At 49.0% G+C, this 22,427-nt stretch overlaps 1 protein-coding gene across 1 annotated transcript in view; it reads left to right on the top strand.

The window, feature by feature from the left end:
- Positions 1-22,427, top strand: part of AGRN (agrin) — a 251,155-nt gene that overhangs the window by 183,204 nt on the left and 45,524 nt on the right. The window contains 5 exon segments of the mRNA XM_048518531.1: positions 7,502-7,696; positions 9,593-9,793; positions 14,802-14,947; positions 16,019-16,124; positions 17,266-17,379. Of these exon segments, the coding sequence (XP_048374488.1) occupies positions 7,502-7,696; positions 9,593-9,793; positions 14,802-14,947; positions 16,019-16,124; positions 17,266-17,379 (762 nt within the window).

The raw sequence follows: 22,427 nt of genomic DNA, 5'->3' as shown, positions 1-22,427 counted from the left end.
AAGACATCCCCTGAAAATAAGACATACCGCATCTTTGGGAGCAAAAATTAATATAAGACACTGTCTTATATTCGGGGAAACACGGTATGTTCATACTAATCAAACCATGTGGAGATACAAGGACACATGCTCCATAAGGAAAATGCATTTCTAGAATCCTAAGAATGACTTCAAGTGTATCCTTTCGATAGCTTGGTCTTCAAAGCCGAGCAGTTGCAGTAGGTCGTTGTGAACTTCATTCAGAAGAGACAGGGAAACAAAACCCCATCTTTCTGCCCTGTCTGTTAGGTTTCTATATCTTTCCCAAATCCGCCCCCCTCGCATGTATATACTTAAGTAATCTTTCAGATTTGAGCCATATAACCCCAATTCCTTTTCTGCTCCCTGGTATTTGATGTGCGATTAATGTCAACTTCTAAAATTGGCGGGGTTAGCCTGTTCAGAGCTCAACTAAATAGTTTGCCTGTTAATGGAGTGTGGGCGTGGGGGGAGAGGGCTGGAAAGCGTGCCTTGAAACTCCATTGCCAGAGAGACAGTACCTTGGCTTCGTACTTTGCTTTCATGTTCCTTTGCATTCAGTAAACAAATTGCACAGAAATTCTCCGATAACAGGAAGCACAGGGAGAGAAAACAAAGCGCTTTTGCCGTGAGCAGCAGCTGCCGCGCGGCTTGCTTTTGGCTGTTAGTCAAAGCGGCTACGGTGGCTTAGCAGCCGAGCTGAATTTCAGGTGGATTTCAGTCCCTGGGTGACGTCCTTTCCCATTGATGTCCCGGCTGCTGTGCGTGGCTGTGTTTGGCGGCAGCTGGCCGTTTGACAACCATGTACTGGCTGTCGGGAAAGGGGGGAGTTTGGGGGCAATGGGGCTGATCCACGTGCCAGAACATCCTTTGCGGCTCGGCTTTGGTATAGTGGGGTAGCAGCCGACTGTACATTGCCAATTTCAAGCTGTAATTAAATTGGCAGGCAACACAGAGAGTTCAGGTTAAGACACCGGGCATAATTCTCAGAGGGTGTTTCTTACACAAGCTCCAGTGGAAATGTAAGAAAGCCACGCAAGGATTCAGCCACAGAAAGGCGGTTTATTTCCACTTTTTCTCCTTCAATTCAGCCTTTTCTGACAGCTGAGACACTGTTTTCCTGATCCAGAAAGTTTCATCAGGGTCACCACATTGGTCTGCCGTAAAAGAGACAGATTCGAGCCCAGACCAACCTTTGGGGGGTATCAGTTTCTGAGAGAAAAAGCCTCCTTCGTCAGATACCCTTTCTCAAAAGGAGGTTTGATTCTTCAAAGTTTATACCCCAAATTCCTGTTGCCCTCTAAGATGCTTCTGGACTAGAAGCCAGCTCGTTATCAAAACTGTTTATGTTTACAGAGTGTGTTTCTGGTGTTTCCTTTTCATTTAAATGGAGTGGGGTCATGACTTATTGGTAAAGCATCTTCTTTGCATCCAGAAGGTCCTGAGTTCAATTCCTGCATCTCCATCTAAAGAGGGATTATGCAGTAAGATCATTGAGATGTTAAGAACATAAGAACTAGCCTGCTGGATCAGACCAGAGTCCATCTAGTCCAGCTCTCTGCTACTCGCAGTGGCCCACCAGGTGCCTTTGGGAGCTCACATGCAGGAGGTGAAAGCAATGGCCTTCTGCGGCTTTTGCTCCCAATCACCTGGTCTGCTAAGGCATTTGCAATCTCAGATCAAAGAGGATCAAGATTGGTAGCCATAAATCGACTTCTCCTCCATAAATCTATCCAAGCCCCTTTTAAAGCTATCCAGGTTAGTGGCCAATGTTGGAGAATTGCTGGCAGTCAAAGGAAGCAATGCTGACCTTGCGAGCCAGCATGGTGCAGTGGTTAAGAGCAGGTGGATTCTAATCTGGAGAACCGGGTTTGATTCCCCACTCCTCCACCTGAGTGGCAGAGGCTTATCCAGTGAACCAGATGTGTTTCCACACTCCTACATTCCTGCTGGGTGACCTTGGGCCAGTCACAGCTCTTCAGAACTCTCTCAGCCCCACCTACCTCACAAGGTGTCTGTAGTGGAGAGAGGAAGGGGGTTTGTAAGCTGCTTTGAGACTCCTTACAGGAGAGAGAGGCGGGGAATAAATCCAAATTCTTCATCTTCTTTCTCATACGCAGTAACAGAGTGACTTATTGCAATTCCTCCTGGGGTTTTCAAGGCAAGAAAAAAACAGAGGTGGTTTGCCAATGCCTGCCTCTGCATGGAGACCCCGGACTTCTTTGGTGGTCTCCCATGCAAATAGGAAACAGGACCGACCCTGCTCAGCTTCTGAGAACTGAAGAGATCGCGCTAGGCTGGGCTGTTCAGGTCAGGACCTTTTGCCAAATATTGGCCCTTTAATTATTTCAAGGAATGCTGGTAGTTCTCTAGCATCACACTGATAACCCAACATCAGAGTTTGTTCCTTGGATGCAGCCAAGAAACAGGAAGAAAGTGCAGCTGACGCATTTATTAGGAGTGCGACTTCACAAACAGGGATGAGGCTGAATTGCGCAAGCGGCATGCTTTGTGAAGAACGTCCCCGTTTCAGTGTAATGTCACCCTTGTGAGAAATGAAGCTGTGCCTTCATTTTCCCCTACCTTTCGCTCCGTTTGCCCTAAATATGCCTGTTAAAACGACATTACGTTGCGTCATCAGCGTGTCAAAGAAACGAAACGGTCAACAGTGAAATCAGAGCCGATGACGATCGTGCCGCATGGAATCCCAGGAAATAAAAATGGCCAAATCGGTACATCGGTGCTCACGGGGGCCTTTAAAGTCTTTGTTCGTAGCTTTGCTTCTTGACCCGTTTGTTCCCACTTTGATTCCTGTTTCATTCAGGTATAAAAAGCAACCTGTTTTCCCAACCAGGAAATCAGGAGATGACTCAGATCCTTTGGATTCCAGTGCTTCTGAGAAGCCGCCGGTCTCCCAGCCAATTGTCTTCGGCGCCCAAACTGGTGCAGTGGTTAAGAGCAGGTGGATTCTAATCTGGAGAACCGGGATTGATTCCCCCCTCCTCCACCTGAGTGCCAGAGGCTTATCCGGTGAACCAGATGTGTTTCCGCACTCCTACATTCCTGCTGGGTGACCTTGGGCTAGTCACAGTTCTTTCAGAACTCTCTTAGCCCCACCTACCTCACAAGGTCTCTGTTGTGGGGAGAGGAAGGGAAAGGCCCTTGTAAGCCACCTTGAGTCTCCTTACAGGAGAGAAAGGTGGGATATAAATCCAAACTCTTCTTCTTCGTGTATGTAACATGTATGTATCAAGTCGCAGCTGGCTCAATGCGACCCCAGCAAAGAGAAGCAGAGGTGGTTTGCCACGGCCTTCCTCCGCACAGTCTTCCTTGGTGGTCCCCCATCCAAGAACCGACCCCGGTTAGCTTCCAAGAACTGACAATATTGGGCTACACCATACCATCCTGCATACAGTAAAAAATAACAGGAATAACTCCCTCCTCCTCCTCCTCTTCTTCTTCATCTTCATCATCATGATATCATCATATGATGTGATGATCATTTTTCATTTTTAAAAAGGGCGTGGCCAGTGCAGGGAAAGGGGGTGATTGAAAGAAGAGGGGTGGTGAGAGAAAATATTGATCCCAATGAGGGGGGCGGGATGTTGGCATACAACATAGAAACATGAAGCTGGAGGGGATGTCAGGGTCATGCTATCCAACCCCTTCCACAACGCAGGAAATGAATGACTTCCTCTTCCCCCGCTCCCCCTCTGCTCTATGGCCAGAGGGAGGCAGAAGACAGCCCCCTTCAGGATCCCTGGGCCCATCTGGGCAGGAGGGATATTCCTTCCTCACCCCAAAGTGGTGATCGGAGCTATCCTGGGCATGCAAGAAAGCGCCATGAGAACCGACTCTTCCACTACAATTGCTTTCTCTCAGATGGACCCACCTTGCAGAAGAGCCACCTGTCCAAACTCAGAGCTCATGTCAGGATAGAAATGCGATAGTTGGCAGGCAGAGTCTGCCAGAGAAGGGAGTCGGCACCTCTGCAGAGTTTCAATCTAGGAGGAAAACTCCAGCGAGCATACCCTAAAGGAGCAGATGGAGGATGTCTCCCCCCCCCCCACCTTCTGTCTCTGGGGGCTGAAAGAGTCAAGTTTGGCGAGTGAGTTATGAAGATGAAGCGCTCTTCCCGACACTCCCTCCTGCTTCGCTCCCCGCTCCGTGGCACAAACACCTCCCATTTGCTTGAGGAAAGGAAGAGGAGGAGGCAGCGGGAGCTGTAAATTTATCGGTGCTATGTTGTAAATACATCTGCTCCCGGGAAGGAGACGCTATTAAAACTAGAGCAAGGAGCCCGCGGGGTTGTTGGGCCTTCTTAGGGAGATGCACAGCCTACATCAACTTCTGCCAAGGATTTAACGGACGTGACACGGCCCGGGCTCTGACGGCTGCGCTCAGACCCCAAAAACGCCTTCCAACATCTGCGTTTGAAGTTCAGCCATAACCTGCTTCTCCGTGCCAAGCAAAAAACGGGTACCAGTGGGAGAGGGTTCCTTCTAGTCCAGCTTTCTGTTTCCAACAGCCAGGTGGTCCCGAGGATTCAAAAGAAGCACAGGGCAGCGACGGCGTTCCTTTGTCCCCGGCATCTGCTATTCAGAGTTGCGCAGCAGCATGGCTTAGTTTTTCAAAAATCTCTTTATGCTTCCCTTTCATCCAGCGGGGATCCACAAAGTGACTCGTGACAAAAGGCATTGTAAAAGACGAGCCAGGCATTTGGATAACCTCCCGTCCAAAACACCAAATAAATAAATGAAAACGGGGAGAAGGAACCGGCCAGCAGACTGGAGAAAAAGCGTAACGAGTAGAAAGGCAAGCTGTGTTTCGGTTCCCCAAAGGCACGACCAGGAAGAGCCATTGTAACGTTTTGCTGAAAAACCGGCGGTAAAGGGTCAAGGCCTGGACTGGGTGGCTTACGCTAGCCCCATGGTGGCAAACCTTTGGCACTCCAGATGCCATGTTGGCAGGGGCTAATGGGAATTGTAATCCATAACATCTGGAGTGCCAAAGGTTCGCCACCACTGCGCTAGCCCATGGCTCTGCAACATGCAGCTCTCCAGATGTTCATGGACTGCAAATCCCATCAGCCCCTGCCAGCATGGCCAATTGGGATTTGTAGTCCATGAGCCGCAGGTTGCAGACCCCTGCGCTAGCCCCATCTCCTCCGATCTCAGAAGCTAAACTATCACGGCCCCAAACTGCTCTCTGTGCCTGTGAGTATTTCCTTTCACTGGTGTTTCTGCCACAGGAAGCACATAGTGTGGGAAAGGGAGATGAATGCCTCCACAGTGGCTACGCAGCAGGGGGCAACTCGCCGGCACTTTCCAACCGCACGTCCCTGAATATTTGAAACCGAGAATCTCCTTGTCGAACCTGACCTGGGTAGCCCTGGCTACCCTGATCTCATTAACTGTTGGAAGCTTCGCACAGGGTCAACTCTAGCTACTGTTTGAATGGGAAACTAGACCTAGGAAGTCCAGGGTTGCTACGTAGAGTCAGGCGATGGCAGGTCACCTCTGTGGCCTTGCAAGCTTTACAGAATTGCCGTTAAGTTGGCTGGGACTTGATATCAACCCCCCCCCCCCGCCCGATTTCCTTGTGCGCTTTGTATGTTTACTGTGAATCATCTGTGAATCCATGAGGCCTCAGGAAGGTCGGCGCAAAGTGCAGCAATGGGGCATGCTTGAAAAGCCTTCTAGGGCAGGGCTTTCTCTCCTGAGATCTGCGACATGAACCACCAGCAGGGTATTGTGGCCTCTCCAGGTCTTGCCAACCTTGCTGTTTTTGCAGTCCCAGGCAGGTAGGTCACACCCGCTGTGAAGATCTCCTCTGACGAAAGCCCCTGAGAAACAACAAATTACAAAGCTCCACTTCCTCACGGTCTACCTGGAAATACCCTTCGAAACAGAGATTTGCAGTGTTGGGATAAGTGCTCCTGGTAGTTGGAGATTATCCCTATTCGTAGTTAGCAGAGCGGCACGGGTGGCTAGAACACAGCAGCAGCCTTACCTCGTGTGTGTGCGTGCGTGCGTGTGCGTGATGGATCCCAATGTGCAGCAAGCTTACACAAAAGAAAGTCGGAGTCAGTTGTAGTTTCTAATCTAATAAAAAGAGTATTTATTAGTGAAATCCATTCTGGATAGAAAAGTAGGTAGATAGAGTCACTATGCCCGTGGTGGCGAACCTTTGGCACTCCAGATGTTATGGACTACAATTCCCATCAGCCCCTTCCAACATGGCCAATTGGCTATGCTGGAAGGGGCTGATGGGAATTGTAGTCCATAACATCTGGAGTGCCAAAGGTTCGCCTCCACTGCACTATGCTATCCTAATCTAGCTGGATGGGGATGGATGCGCGGAGCATCCATCCTCTCTCTAGGCATGGTAGGAAGAAGAATGGAGAAGGGGTCAAGGAAGAAGCCGGAAGGAAGGAAGTCCCTGAGAGTATCAGTCTAACATCAAAGGGATAGAACCAGCATGATAGAGTAAAGGTGTCAAATCCCTAGGTCCCTATCTAGCCACTAGCTCTCTAGTAAAAAACCCCTCTGTAGGTTGAGGCAGGAAACAGCGTAACAGTGTAAAGTCCTTCACTTCCAACATGCAGAACTTATTTGCCCACAGAGGAGCTCACTGCTTACATGACTTCATAGCTGTGCCCTGAGGTGCCACTCCTTTCTGCCCCCTCTTAGAAACGTCTCCTTTCAGGGCAGGAGGACGTGGGTCACAATTTGCTGCCCTGACTCTTGGCCTTGACAGATTTAATGGCCGGTTGTCACCACTCTTCTTTGGAGTGGCTGGTGGGGCTCAGCTTCCCCGTGAACAGAGGAGATGGAAGCAGGATTTTACAACGACAGTTCATTAAGATGAAGGAAAAACGAGCTTGCCTGCCTCTCCCATTACCATATTCTATCCTCAGCCATGGTCAACAAGAGGCATTGACAGGTCAATAAAGAGGCATCCCCTTTTGGGGGTGTCCCTTTGCCAGCTGCCAGTTTCACGTTGAAACCCCCCAAAATGCAGTTCTGGTCTTGGCCAGATCGGGAATTAGAGTCACCATCCTCCGCCTTTCCTTGGTAAAGCTGGTCACAAGCTTTTATGAACATTTTGGACACTGGAGATCCAAATCTCCCTCCGTTGCAGTCCCCTTAACACACAACTGTAACCTCCCCTCCCAGCTTTTTGGCTCTGTTGAAGGGAAAGAAGTGATAATTGTGGATCTGAAAGGCGCATCATGTGCTGGTATGATGATGTGAGGTCACTTCCTGTCCAAGATGTCCTATTTCCTGCGCTGCTGGCACAGCTGCCCGACTCCATGACCGCTGTCGTCCAGCCCCACACAGAAAGACATGATTTGGCCTTGCCATCCCGCCAACAGTGGCACCCAAACGTGTGTGTTTCTTCCTAGCAGTTTTTTATTCCAGTTGCACGAGCCAAGTTGGGCCTCTTCACACATCTCTCACACGAGCTTTCTTTCTTTTAGACCGTTGTGGAAAGTGCCAGTTTGGTGCCATCTGCGAGGCAGAGACGGGGAGGTGTGTCTGCCCCACTGAGTGCGTCCCCTCCTCCCAGACGGTTTGCGGCACAGACGGGAACACCTACGGCAGCGAGTGTGAACTCCACGTGCGAGCATGCACCCAGCAGACCAGCATCGAGGTGGCAGCCCTGGGAGACTGTAGTGAGTCCCTTTTGGAGTAGTTCCTGTTAATGTTAGCTATTTCCATCTGGACTGTACCATGGCAGACAGCGCGGGGGGGGGGGGGGGTATTCTGCACTCCTCCAAGCAATCCCCCTAAACCCCTCTCCTTGTACAAAGCTGTCACGTCAGTCGGAGAGATTCTCGCCTAGCCTTCTCCCTGTGGTGCTTGTTTTCTACATGCAGGTGTTTTTTGGGCGGGAGGTTAAGAATGAACTGTTCAGTTGTGTAAGGTTAGTTATTCAGTCAGGGTACTGCTGGGTACTTGGGTACTAGCTGATCCACTGGCGTAGGAGGTTAAGAGCTCATGTATCTAATCTATAGGAACTGGGTTTGATTCCCAGCTCTGCCGCCTGAGCTGAGGAGGCTTATCTGGGGAATTCAGATTAGCCTGTGCACTCCCACACACACCTTGGGCTAGTCACAGCTTCTCGGAGCTCTCTCGGCCCCACCTACCTCACAGGGTGTTTGTTGTGAGCGGGGAAGGGCAAGGAGATTGTTAGCCCCTTTGAGTTTCCTGCAGGAAAGAAAGGGGGGATATAAATCCAAACTCCTCCTCCTCCTCCTCCTCCTCCTCCTCCTCCTCCTCCTCCTCTTCTTCTTCTTCTTCTTCTTCTTCTTCTTCTTCTTCTTCTTCTTCTTCTTCTTGGCACCGGATCAAAAGCGTCTTAGTTTTTTTTCACGGATTGCTGACAGACCGGGAAACCTCTAGATCTCCTCAGAGAACGAGGAGCTCTTTGCAGATGACGCGATTACCCTCAAGAATATTGTATTGAGAGGCGGTATAAATATTTTAAACAGATAAATACCTCTGGGGGTAAGCTTGTTCTTGCAAGAATAACTGGGTCAGCTGTATTATCCTGCCAAACGGAAAAGAGGTTTCAAAAGTATACCGGGTGGAGATGCGTGGCAAAATGTGCGGTAAAATGATTGCCCCGATTCACCTACAGTAACACTCAGTGCTGATTTGTCCCTGAATTTAAATACCTTACCCTTTCTTTTGGCTCAGAGGCGGCCAACAGGTGGCCACGTTTTGATCTTTCCCATTTCCTGCCTCTCCCTGTCCAATTCATCAGACGCCTTTCTCTTTCTCCTGCCTGTCAGGTACCCCCTCATTTTCTGATGGGAGCATAAAAGCTGTGCTCTCCCAGGAGGGGGAGTGAATCAGGCGCTGTGGCTTCAAAGTGGTTCTTGGCCCACTGGGAAACAAGAGATTATCCCCGAGATGTGTCGGCCTCTGTCGTAACCTCTTGTTTCCTGATTGAAGTAGCGTTTGTGCAATAAGAAAGGTTGTGGCTTGTTCCTGAATTGCTTTTCAACTTCGAGACACCCCTTCAGTTAAGGGAATGGGATCGTGGACAACTTCTGCCCAACCCACAGCGCTTTCTTGGCTGGAGAGCGATGCTGCTGCTGTAGTTGGATCTAATCCCCCTTTCCCCCCAGTTGTCTCTGTTCTAAGGGTAAAGGCTCTTGGATAATGTCGAAGGCTTTCACGGCTGGATTCAACTGGTTGTGGTGGGTTTTCCAGGCTATGTGGCCATGGTCTGGTAGATCTTGTTCCTAACATTTTGCCTGCATTTGTGGCTGGCATCTTCAGATGCTATCACAGAGGGAAGTCTGGTGCCATCTGACCTCTCTCTGTGAACAGACTTCTGTGTGAACACAGAATGTGTGTAACAGATTTCTCTCTGTGATACACCTCTGAAGATGCCAGCCACAGATGCAGGCGAAACGTTAGGAACAAGATCCACCAGACCATGGCCACACAGCCCGGAAAACCCACCACAACCACTCTTGGGTAAGATTTGTCTTATCAGACAGGTGCTTCCTCCTTATCTAACTGGTGGTTCTTTCATTTATCTCTTGTCTTACTTTTAGAGACCTGTGGGACCACGGTGTGCTCTTTTGGGGCCAAATGCATGGGCGGGCAGTGCGTCTGCCCACGCTGCGAGAAACAGCCCTTGGCCCGGGTGTGCGGGAGCGACGGCATTACCTACAACAGTGCCTGCGAGCTGCACGTGGCGTCCTGCCAGCAGAAGAAGGATATCGAGATCTCTAGAACTGGGCCCTGTGAGGATGGTAAGGTCTCTCTTGCTCCCTGGGTGCTATGGGTCTCAGTGGGGCTAACCAATATCTTTGTACTAAAAGGCAGAGCCTCCCTCAGAGACTGAATTTAGAGCCAAAGTAAAATGTTGCCAAGTTTGATGTGTTGTTGAAGGCTTCCACAGCCAAAATCAACCGGCTGTTGTGGGTTTGCCGGTCTGTGTGGCTGCGGTCTGGTATTTTTTACTTCTAAGGTTTCGCCCACATCTGTGGCTGGCATCTTCAGACGCATGTCACGGTCTGAAGTGACTGGTTTGCCAAATAGGTTGGCTTCTCAAATTTTTTGGGCTCGGTTGTCAGATTGCGACTTTCTAAGTGCAGGAGATTTATCCTTAAAATTCAAAATGCGCATCGTTGGCTTGGCCAGATGAACGACGTTAATATAAAAATGTGCGGAACCCTTTGCCAAGTCAGCAATGCTGTCCTCTCTCTGTTACTGTCAGATATGATCAAATATTGATTGCTACATGGCAAGTATTGCCTTAACGTTGTCTGTCATGTATTGCAGCCCGTGCACTATTGTCTGTGTGCTGTCAGATATCAATTTCTGTTGCCAAATCTTTGGCTGTCAAATGCTGCAGATCCCGATATTGAGGCTTTGATGGATATTCCTCCAGATAGAGAATCTTATCCTTATCATCGGCGTTTTCAGATAAGGAGAAGTGGGAGGGACAAAATCATTTCTCCAGCTCCTTAAGCGTCTCATCGCAAGGTGGATCCCCACGTTTGCCTCCGAGATGCTCCTTTGCCTCTGCTGAGATGGTGCTAGAAGTTTCTCCAGGTGGGGAGCTGGGAAGGTTTTCCTCTGCATTCATCCAGCCTTCCTGCTTCCCGGGTTCTGTCGTGAGCCACCCTCCCCCGTCTCGCCTCCTTCCCTACCACAACCCTCCTTTGCATTGTCTTTTTATCTGCCGATAATGAAAGGTGACGTGCATAATAGGCCTTGGCAAAGAGGTTTATCAGTTCTTTAATTTCACACTTCAAAGAGCTGAGGGAGGTGGAAGTAGGAGAAGCTGGTGCCATTTCTCCTCTCTTGCTCTCCGTCTCCCCGCCGTGGGAGGAAGGCTGGCTGGCTTGGGGGGGGGGGGGGTAGGAGGAAGAAAAGAGGTCAGGCCGATCCCTAATTGGACTGGCAGCTGACTGGGCCAAAGAGCCGGCAGCCTGTGGTCGTTTATTTCACTTTCTCATTTGTGAACAAAGTTTAGACACCCAGAGCCGTGCTCCCGAGGCGGTTTCCGCACAGAAGTTAAAAAGATGCCTAGGAAGCCGCCCCACATAACAAGCCCGCACGGAACCATTAAATCCTGCAGCAAATCCACGTTTAAAACCCGCTTTTTGAAGCCCTGCACAGAACAAGTCCACAAGCGAATCGTCAGGGAGTCAAGGAAAAGAAAATGGCAATTTAGAAAAGGAATAGCCTGAGAGGAGAGGCTAAAAATAATCCAGTTAGCAGAGCTGCCAACCTCCAGACGGTGGCTGGAGATCTCATGGAATTATAACTGATTTTTAGGTGACAGAGATCAACTCCCTTGGAGAAAATGGCCGCTTTGGGGAGGGGGGCTCTGGGGCATTTTATCCCATTGAAGTCCCTCCCCTCACCAGCCTCGGCCTGCAGAAAGTCCCAACTTCAATCCCCAGCACCTCCAGTCAAGAAGACCAAGGAGAAGGTTTGGATTTACAAGAAGAGTTTGGATTTATATCCCCACCTTTCTCTCCTGTAAGGAGACTCAAGGTGGCTTGCAAGCTCCTTTTCCCTTCCTCTCCCCACAAACAGACACCTGGTGAGGTAGGTGGGGCTGAGAGAGTTCTGAGAGGACTGTGACTAGCCTGAGGTCACCCAGCGGGAATATAGGAGGTGGTTTGCCATTGTCGGGCTCCACATCACACCACTGGTATTCCTTGGAGGTCTCTTATCCAAATGCTGGTGGTGGAAAATGCCATCAAATCACAGTTGACTTTTGACCACCCCCTGCAGGGTTTTCAAGGCAAGAGACATTCAGAGGTTGTTTGCCATCATAAGAACATAAGAACTAGCCTGCTGGATCAGACCAGAGTCCATCTAGTCCAGCACTCTGCTACTCACAGTAGTCCACCAGGTGCCTTTGGGAGCTCACATGCAGGAGGTGAAAGCAATGGCCTTCTGCTGCTGCTGCTGCTTCCGAGCACCTGGTCTGCTGAGGCATTTACAATCTGAGATCAAGGAGGATCAAGATTGGTAGCCATAGATCGACTTCTCCATAAATCTGTCCAAGCCCCTTTTAAAGCTATCCAGGTTAGTGGCCATCACCACCTCCTGTGGCAGCATATTCCAAACACCAATCACACGTTGCGAGAAGAAGTGTTTCCTTTTATTAGTCCTAATTCTTCCCCCCAGCATTTTCAATGTATGCCCCCTGGTTCTAGTATTGTGAGAAAGAGAGAAAAAATTCTCTCTGTCAACATTTTCTACCCCATGCATAATTTTATAGACTTCAATCATATCCCCCCTTAGCCGTCTCCTCTCCAAACTAAAGAGCCCCAAACGCTGCAGCCTCTCCTCATAAGGAAGGTGCTCTAATCCTTCAATCATCTTCGTTGCCCTTCTCTGCACTTTTTCTATCTCTTCGATATCCTTTTTGAGATGTGGTGACCATCTCCTACCTCCACATGTCCTGAGAGTGTTCGGAGAGAAGTGTGATTGGCCCAAGGCTACCCTGGTTCTCTAAAAGCGGTCCAAAAGCATTTAAAATAAATTATGAATTCTCTTGGCGAAAAAAGACAACAACGGTGTCAGTGCAGTCTGCTTTACCACAGCCCACCAGGGGAGTCCCGTCCGCTCTGTTTTTTCTTCTCTATGACTTCATCAAAGCTCTCCAAGTTGCATTCCAGCATTTTTGGGGTCATCCTTATTCTTGACTTGGCACAAAATTGATGCCCCCTGCTGGTTTTCCAGCCACTGTCCCGGTAGGACTGGACCAAACTCCACAGTGCCAAGGTCACATTGATAACAGATTGGCCTTACAATTTCAGACAGCCGAATGTACAAAGTAGCTTTCATAAGGCATAAAAAGGGGGGGGGGGGCTGCCAATATTCTCTGGAGTTTTGGAGAGCCCCCAAGTTTTCTACCACACTGCCAAAATCTTTCTGCAAACAGCAGCTGAAGCTCTGTGCATTTTTCAGCAGGAAAACACAGAAAATAGTATGTGTAGCGGCGGATTGAAATTGAGTCCATAAAGTTTGCCTCAACTCCCCGCTGTTCTAGAGATAAAACTCCTGCCGCAGAGCCTCATCCGCAGTTACGGTTATGCTAGAGAAAAAAACCCTGCTCTCTGGGCATCTTGTCCGTGTTCCAAAGCGGCCTCCTGCATTGCGCGCGAGGTTTAGCCAGGATGAAATAGTGGCGGTTGGACGACTGCTTGGGAAGCGAGCAGATGGTGGCACGTGGCGTTTAATCAAACCGTTCTCCCCGGAGGCGATTTTCAGGTAGCTGTCCTTCCTGAAGAAGGAGCTAAATAATTCTCTGTGTTCGTGCCAACTTTCCACCTTTGATCATTCAATAAAGGGTGATGGTGGAGATATTTCTTTTGCACATTCTTTGAAATATTTTTAAATAAATAAATACTTGCAGTGGGGAACCAACAGGCTGCCTCCAGTCTGGTTCCAAATCTTGGTGCGTGCAACAGGTAAGAAGTTAGGCAGAGTGAAAGGTGATTGAAACACAGTGTGTCATATACCAGAGACGTGTGTATTCTGTACACTTGTGGAATTTGCTAGATTTGGCTTTGCAAACTAACAAGATTTTTGGCGGATAAGCTTTCAAGAATCAAAGCTCTATCCATGTGGAATTTTGTATTGCAGCAGTTCTGTGCGTAATCAGTGCAAGAGAAAAGAAACCCTGGCAGTTCTCTGCCTAGGACATCCCAGGTCGCTTCTTCAAAAAGCTGAATTTCATAACCGGTATAAATTAGGGAGGGGGTAGAAACAAAGAAGTGTATTTTTCATTTCATTAAAAAATTGCCTTTTACAATATGTTTTGCACGGTTTGTATGTTTGATAATGTTTAATAGCAGAGGCGTTCCTCCCATTGGGCAAAGTGGGCAGTTGCCCAGGGCGCCAGCTTGTGGGGGAGCGCCAAAAATGCAGGTGGGATTTTTTTGAATTTTCAGTGTTTTTTTCTGTTTTTGGCCTGCAAGGGGTGCAGTTTTTAGGCTAGCAGCACCAAAATTTCAGGGATTTTTTGGGAGACTATCCTAATGATATCACCCAGGTTTGGTGAGGTTTGGTTTAGGGAGTCCAAAGTTATGAACTCCCATAGAGAGTGTCCCCATCCCCCATAGTTTCCAATGGGAGCTAATAGGAGATGGGGGCTACACCTTTGAGGGTCCATAACTTTGGACCCCCTGAACCAAACTTCACCAAACCTGGGTGGTATCATCAGTAGGGGCTCATGAAGATACTCTAAAATTTTGGTGCTGCTATCTTAATAATTGCACCCCTGACAGGAGGCACACCCTTAATTGCCCCAGATTCTCCTTTTAAATCCACCCCCTTCCTGCCAATGCTTGTTTTCTTTCTTTCTTTCTTTCATTCTTTCAATGCCTAATAAAGGTTGTTGTTGTTGTTGGGGGGGCATCAAACACAGGTTTTGCCCAGGGCTCCAGTTTGCCTAGGTACGCCACTGTTTAATAGCAGCGTTAAACGTCCCAGATGAGTACACCAGATTCAAACAAACTAATCAGGAAATGCCTTGAGAAAGAAATATTTTTGCAGACCCAACAGCAGTGAATCATAGAATCATAAAGCTGGAAGAGACCCCCAAGGGCCATCAAGTCCAACCCCCTGCAATGCAGGAACACACAATCAAAGCAACGCAGGAACACACAATTAAATTTTCACATGTTTGGCCTGATCACTGAAATGAGGGATCAAATAGAATCCAAATTACGATGGAGGTTTTTAAGCCAAGAAGCTTCTTTTGACACAAGGTTTCCCGTCCTCCCCTAGAATGTGGCTCAGGAGGGTCCGGCTCTGGGGATTCTAATGAATGCGACCGGGACAATTGCCGGCGTTACGGTGGCTCGTGGGATGAGGACGTGGAAGACGACCGCTGTGTGTGCGACTTCACCTGTGTGGCTGTGCCAAGGAGTCTAGTAGGTGCCAAACACCCTTAGCTTTACATCTGGTCAAGCATTAGAGCTTCTGGTTCTGGGTTGGGAAGTTCCTGGAGGTTGGAAGGGAGGGGTGAAGCCTGACCAAGGTGGATTTGGGGGACAGGGAGGAGCTCAGCAGCACATAAGGCCATAGGAGGCACCCTCCAGTCCAGCTATTTTATCCAAGAAACTTGATATCTGTCTCCTGTAAAGAGACTCAAAGGAGCTTACAATCTCCTTTCCCTTCCCCCCGCCACAACAACAAACACCCTGTGAGGTGGGTGGATGGAGCTGAGAGCTCCGAAGAACTGTGACTAGCTCAAGGTTACCCAGCTGGCATGTGTTGGAGTGCATAAGCTAATCTGGTTCACCAGATAAGCCTCCACAGCTCAAGTGGCAGAGCAGGGTATCAAACCCGGTTCTCCAGATTAGAGTGCACCTCGTCTTAACCACTACGCCATTCAGGCGGAGATGTAGCTTCAGATTCTTGCTGAGTCAAGTGGCGGCCCCTCTCTTGCCACATCCCCGCCCCCACTACTCCCACAGTGGTGGCAGGGACCCTGGGACACAGGCACAGCATCCAGCATGGCATCCCAGTGCTAGAGGGAGACTACACCAGTTGTCAGAATACATCCCAGGATACGTTGTTGGTGTGCATACAGCCAAAGGATTAGGAGCTGGTATTTCCCAGGGCCTGATTTTAGAGTTTCCACGTCTCCCATTGGTGGATGTGTAGGTTTGCCTGGAACACAAACCAGACCTGGAGAATTGCCTCCTGTTTTGTCGAAGGCTTTCACAGCCAGATTCAACTGGTTGTGGTGGGTTTTCCAGGCTGTATGGCTGTGGTCTGGTAGATCTCGTTCCTAACGTTTCGCCTGCATCTGTGACTGGCATCTTCAGAGGTGTACTTGGACACAGTGTGTAACAGACTTCTCTCTATGATGCACCTCTGAAGATGCCAGCCACAGATGCAGGCAAAACGTTAGGAACAAGATTTACCAGACCACGGCCACACAGCCCAGAAAACCCTCATCAACCAGTACCTCCTGTTTCTTTTTTTTTCCTGTGCAGGTGTGTGGCTCGGACGGAGCAACTTACGCTAGCGAATGTGAGCTCAAAAAGACACGCTGTGAGAAACGGCAGGATATTTACGTCATAACTCAGGGAGCCTGCCGAGGTAATTCTTGAAGCCAAGGCCCGCCTCTATCCACAGCAACATCCTTTTGATCATCTTTGATCGGTCCAGATTATAAGGAACCCACACTGTCCTTCCCCTCGAGCTATGTTCTATCATGTATTAATGCGTTCTCTCAGCAAACCTCTTTGGTTCAGTTTAAAAAAGAGAGAATGTCTAGTTCTTATGGGTGAAGCGCACATTTTTGACATCTGGGGAACATATTGAAGCCTGTAAGAACTGTGTTATAGTTGCCACTAGTCAGGGTAGGGGCCTGAAATGTTCAGTGTCCTTTCCTGGTTTCTTTTCTTTTTAAATTGGAATTGGAAACCCCAAAGAACAACCCAGTTGAAAAAAGAACACACATAAAAGATCTCACAGGAAATTTAAATTGTGCCAAACTTCTCAAGAAAGGAGAAAAGTTTGTTGAAAATTCCACACACAGTTACACACACAGTTACACACACAGTTACACACACACACAGAGTTACACACACACACACACACACACACACACACACACACACACAGACAAAGCCTGAATAGCTTGCATTTGGATTAGTTGAAAATTCCACACACAAAATTCCACACAAGCAAAAAAAAGCCCGAATACTTTGTATTCGGATTTGTTCATATTCGGGCAGGATATATTTGGGCTGATTTTGGCCCGAATGTGCCTGAATTTGCCCAGATTTGGGCCGCATCCAGTATCTGTTGCACCCGAATCTCCAGGCCTAGTCATTTGTATTCTCTTTTGATTCCTGTGAGAGACTTTGGGAGCCCACCTTTCGGCTGAAAAGCACGATTAAAAAAATATAATTATCCCTCTATGCAGATAGGGAAGGCCTTGTAGCTGAAAGAGAATGACTTGGTTAAGTCCACCTGATGAGTTTGTAGCAGAGGTAAGATTTGAACCAGGTACTTTCTGGATCACAGTTCGTTCTCTTGGCCATTTGGCCTCACCAACTCTTCATGACCAAGGGGGGGGGGGGTGCTGAGGAACAGAGCACCTCTGATCCTGGACAGAGCAGATGGAGCAGGGGTACGATTCTGTTGAGCACACATTCAAAACTATTTCTACCGTGCACCCTTCAAATGTAGCCTTGACACTTGTGTGAGTGTATCTCTTTTTATTTTCCCATAGGAGTACCAAGCCTTCCTCCTCCTCTTCAGGTGCTCCACTGTAGCCAAACCGTGTACGGATGCTGTCCGGATAACGTGACCTTGGCCCTCGGGGTCGGCTCCGCCGGGTGCCCAAGTGAGTTTTATTTGGGCTTCCTTTTCTCTTAGCTCTGTGAGATTTTCCAGCTTTGGTATAGCAGGGCCTCTCCATATCTAGCCGTCCTCTTTTTGGAAACAGAATAGTGGACTAAATGGGGTTTCTGTCTTGCTCTGTGAGTCTTTGCTAATGCTTTAGGATCTTGGTTGTGTATCTGCACCATTTGCAGGAGTGTATCTGTGTTATACAGCACCTAGGGCAAGCACTGAAAATCCCTCCCTCCCTGCAGCGTTAAACGGGACGCCCACACTTCAGTTGTGGGCCCAGCAAGACTGACCCCAGCATCCAACTACAGGCTCCATTCACAAAGTCCATGTGGACATTAGAAGTGGAATCCACAGTTTAAAGTTAGACCTATCTTGGGCAGAACGGAGTTCTTGAGAAAGGGGGCTGGATGTCAAAGGGCTCCCTCCTTTCAAGTGGGGCCCAGGGCATTTGCCCTGGCTTCTCCGCCATAGATTCGCCTCTTGATCATCTGTCCCTGTGACTGTCCGACAATATGGAGTCTCTGGTTTGGTGGCAGGGTGGAAACATCCGCGGCTGAGCCACTTGCCGGGTCAACAGCGGAGTGTATTCAGCTTACTCTGGCTCATTCCGCACATGCAGAATAATGCACTTTCAAACTGCTTTCAGTGTGGAATAGCAAAACCCACTTGCAAACAGTTGTGAAAGTGGCTTGAAAACGCATTATTTGCGTGTGCGGAAGGGGCCTCTGTCTCAGGAAGCAACTAACGTTAAGTGCCCTGGAACTGAGGTATGGCCACCTACGGCCCAACCTGGGCCTGCAATCCTTACGTATGACATTAATCTTCTTCTTTTTTTGGTTGCCAAGTTTGTCGGCAGAGCAGCTGAAAAGCTCCCAGAATGCCAGTCCTCCTTTAAACAAAAATATTACGATGAAGCTCAGATTTGGGGCAAGCTTATAAAGGCTGAACTGAACACAGTTGCTTTTGAGGTATCCATGAAGACTGCAGCGTGTTGAAGGAGTTTCCCCTCCCCTCCCCCCCAAATTTGTCCGACACAAATCTCAATCACGGGGCATCTTCTTCTTTGCAGCAGCCAGCTGCTCCGGTGAAGGCTTTATTAATATTTGATGAAAGAATTAGACAGAGTCGTCTCTTTAACCTAACGAGACGGAGGAAACATTAGCAAGCCTTTCGGCAGCTGAGGCCGGCAGCCAGCTGGTCGGCGAGTGTTCGTGAGGTGACGCCGGTGGGCTCGGTCTTCATATGTGAGTGCGCCCGGGTAACACAGCGCCCGATGGGGGATGTGCAGTCATTCCGTGCGCTATACGATTTAATAATAGGAAGCATTCCGAAAGCAGCTTCAATCACTTGGGAGCGCCTGGGCTGCCGAGCTGCCGAGGTCACAGTTTGGGTGAGGACAGCTGGTGTGTTTCACTGTGGGGTCTTATGAGCCAGTGTGACAGAGTGGCTATATGCCTGATCTTGGCAGAGCTTGGTTGGAATCTCAGCCTGGCCATTATTTGCCGTTACTGATGCCCTCTGCCATTAGCGACTGCTTCACTGAATAGGAAACAGCACTGCCTACCGTTAAGGAGGAGGAGGAAGAGGAGGAGGAAGAAAAGGAGTAGTTTGAATTTATACTCCCCTTTTTCTCCTGTAAGGAGACTCAAGGTGGCTTACAAGCTTCTTTCCCTTCCTCTCCCCACAACAGAGTTTGAATTTGTACCCCCCCCCCTTTCTCTCCTGAAGGAGGCTTACAAACTCCTTTCTCTTCCCGCCTCACGACAAACACCCTGTGAGGTGGCTGGGGTTGAAAGAGCTCCAAAGAGCTGTGACTCGCCCAAGGTCACCCAGCTGGCATGTGTTAGAGTGCACAACCTAATCTGGTTCCCCAGAGAAGCCTCCACAGCTCAAGTGGCAGAGCGGGGAATCAAACCCGGTCCCCCAGATTAGAGTGCACCTGCTCTTAGCCACTACGCCACGCTGGCTCTTCTCATTGAAATTGTGGTTTCTTTCCCACCCTTCGTGCAAAGAATTCAGGAGAGAGTGTGTGGCTCTTTCCCTTTCATCCATGCAACGACTCCAGGAGGAAGGTTAGGTTGAGTGAAATCGCCAAGGCTGATGGCTGTCTCAAAATCACCCAGTTGACTTCCTGGTTATGCAGGGATTTGAACCTGTGTTTCCCAGGGCTGGATGGAGCACTGCAACCAGTAGGCAACACTGTGGCGTATGTTGATGGTGGAAAGGGCCATTGGTGGACTTCCCTCCCTAATAAATAAAACAAATGCTTTATAAATGGGATCTGACAGATTCATGGAAGAGAGGTCAGCCAACGATTCTTGGCTGCAACAGTGGAATGGATCCTCCATGTTCAGAGGCAATATATCTCACTATCATTTGCTGTGAGGTGCACAGTAGGGGGAGGGCTGTTACATCGTGCCCTGCAAGCGGGCTTCCAAGAAATGTCTGACTGGCTTCTGTTGGGAATCGGATTAAACAGTTTGATCCAGCAGGGAAACCGTTCTATTCTTATAGTATACAGAGAATAAACGAAGCATTTCCCTTTGTCTAACAGGCCAGCCATTTTTATTTGAGTCCCCTTTAAAGTCTGCCTTGCCCGGCCTTGAATCAAATCTCTCTTTAGCTGGTGTCCCATTCACGCCCTTGCGCCCACAGCGAGGGTGTAAATCAAGATGTAATCACAAGCCTGAAAGCCATTCGCCTTGTGTGATGCTCTCAGATTTATTCCCTTCGGCTAGGAGAGAGGAGTGCAGTGAGGGGAACTCGACAGTCTCGGTTTGGCCAGGTCTCTGGTTTTGGTCCCAGAAAGACCAGAGGACTGGAATTGTTCCAATCCTGCCTGGAATAGTGGCGGGAGTGATTTCTGGAGTATGTTTCCTGTTTATGTTCTTCTAGGGACCAAACGTCGTTGTATCGGCTTCCCTGGAAGAACACTTTTAGAAGGTTTTGTTTGAAAGTGGGACGAGTCCCCTAGAAGCCATATATTGCTGTTATGTGTGTGTGAAATGATTCCAATGGAGCAAAGAAGCATTTGGATTTATACCCCTCTTTCTGTCCTGTAAGGAGACTTTCCTTCCTCTTCCCACAACAGACACCTTGTGAGGTCTGTGGGGCTAAGCGGGGCCTGTGTTTGATGACCCCTCGCTTTGTAGATATTTCAGCCGAAGCATGTTTAGTGAAACCCTTCTTAAGGACAGAGTGTTTTGGGAGGAATCTTATTTCTGACATCCTGCTCAGAGACAGTCAGTCTAAGCCAGTGATGGAGAACCTATGGCACGGGTGCCAGAGGTGGCACTTGGAGGTGGCACTCTGTGGGCACGCGCACACAGCGTTCGTCATGTGGGGGGTGGAAAATCACCCCCACACACACACACATCTAGGCTGGCCTGGGCCACTGAGCACAACGTGCGCGCACTGCAGTGATCAGGGAGGACTTGGCTGGCGAGCCTGGTGCCTATGCTCCAAGTGGCTGCTGCCCGAGGGGGGTGGGGGTGGGAGCGCAGGAGAGGCAGAGATGCTAGAGAGGCACAGAGCGGTGCACATGAGACTTGCTGGAGGCTAGAGCAGGCTGGCCCCTGCTCGAGCGGGTGGGGCAGAGGAAGAGGGAGCCAACCATTTTATTCTAAAATAAAACCTCAGCATTCAGGTTAAATTGCCGGGTTGGCACTTTGCGATAAATAAGGGGGGTTTGGGTTGCAATTTAGGCACTCGGTCTCAAAAAGGTTCACCATCACTGGTCTAAGCAGTTACAGGACGTCAGCTCCCGGGCAGGAGAAAGCTTGACTTTTAGTCAGATTCTTCTCATTGGCTAACACTTATCTTAATTAATGGATGTCAGCTATGTTTACTTACACATATTGGCTGTGCTGGTTTTGATTAATAGTCATTGGATTATTGGATTTTATGGATGGAAGTGTAGTGGATTCTATGCTACTATGTCACTATGATGTCAGATTTTCTATAATTGCCAGAACTTGGGGTTTTTTTTTAAAATAGGAAAGCATTCCTTTAGAGCAAGAGCTCCATGCCTCTTTGGATTCTTTTCTGTACAGAAAATCAACCGTCGACATTTTTTTCCTACTAAAGTTTGAGTTTTATTCCCACCTGAACAAAAGGGCCTCAAGATAGGCCAGTGATGGCGAACCTTTTCGAGGCTGAGTGCCCAAATTGCAACCCAAAACCCACTTATTCATCGCAAAGTGCCAACACAGCAATTTAACCTGAATACTGAGGTTTTAGTTTAGGAAAAACGGTTGGCTCCTAGGTGTGCGTTACTCGGGAGTAAGCTTGGTGGTAGTCGGTGGCTTTGCTTTGAAGCAACCGTGCAACTCTTCCAACGGGTGAATCACGACCCTAGGAGGGTTTACTCAGAAGCAAGCCCCATTGCCAGCAACTGAGCTTACTCCCAGGTAAAGGATCGCGCTTTAGTTCTTCGCATGAAAATCAGTGGGTTAACTGGGTTACCTACTCTGCTTCCCCAAAACTAGGTCTTAGGTTTAATGCTAATAATCGAGCCCAGCAGCCCAGCCCAGCCCAGCCTAAATATGGGGGGGCACTCTGTTTGTGGGTGCCCACAGAGAGGGCTCTGAGTGCCACCTCTGGCACCCGTGCCATAGGTTCGCCACCACTGAGATAGGCTATCAAGCCATCAGTTTTGGCGTGCCTAGGTGGACCCTTTGCCTGGTTTGGGGGGGGGGGGGATTCATAGAATCATAGAGTTGGAGGAGACCCCAAGGGCCATCAAGTCCAACCCCCTGCAATGCAGGAACACACAATCAAAGTACTCCTGACAGATGGCCATCCAGCCTCTCTTTAAAAACCTCCAAAGAAGGAGACTCCACCACACTCCGAGGTAGTGCATTCCACTGTCAGACTGCCCTCACTGTCCGGAAGTTTTTCCTGATGTTTAGGTGGAATCTTTTTTCCTTCACCTTGAACCCATGACTCCTGGTCCTAGTCTCTGGAGCCGCAGAAAACAAGCTTGCTCCCTCTTCAACATGACATCCCTTCAAATATCTAAACATGGCTATCAGGTCACCT

The sequence above is a fragment of the Sphaerodactylus townsendi genome, linkage group LG16, assembly GCF_021028975.2.
Source record: "Sphaerodactylus townsendi isolate TG3544 linkage group LG16, MPM_Stown_v2.3, whole genome shotgun sequence".
Classification (NCBI taxonomy): domain Eukaryota; kingdom Metazoa; phylum Chordata; class Lepidosauria; order Squamata; family Sphaerodactylidae; genus Sphaerodactylus; species Sphaerodactylus townsendi.
The sequence above is the reverse complement of the archived record's forward strand: the minus strand, read 5'-3'. Positions and strand labels throughout refer to the sequence as shown.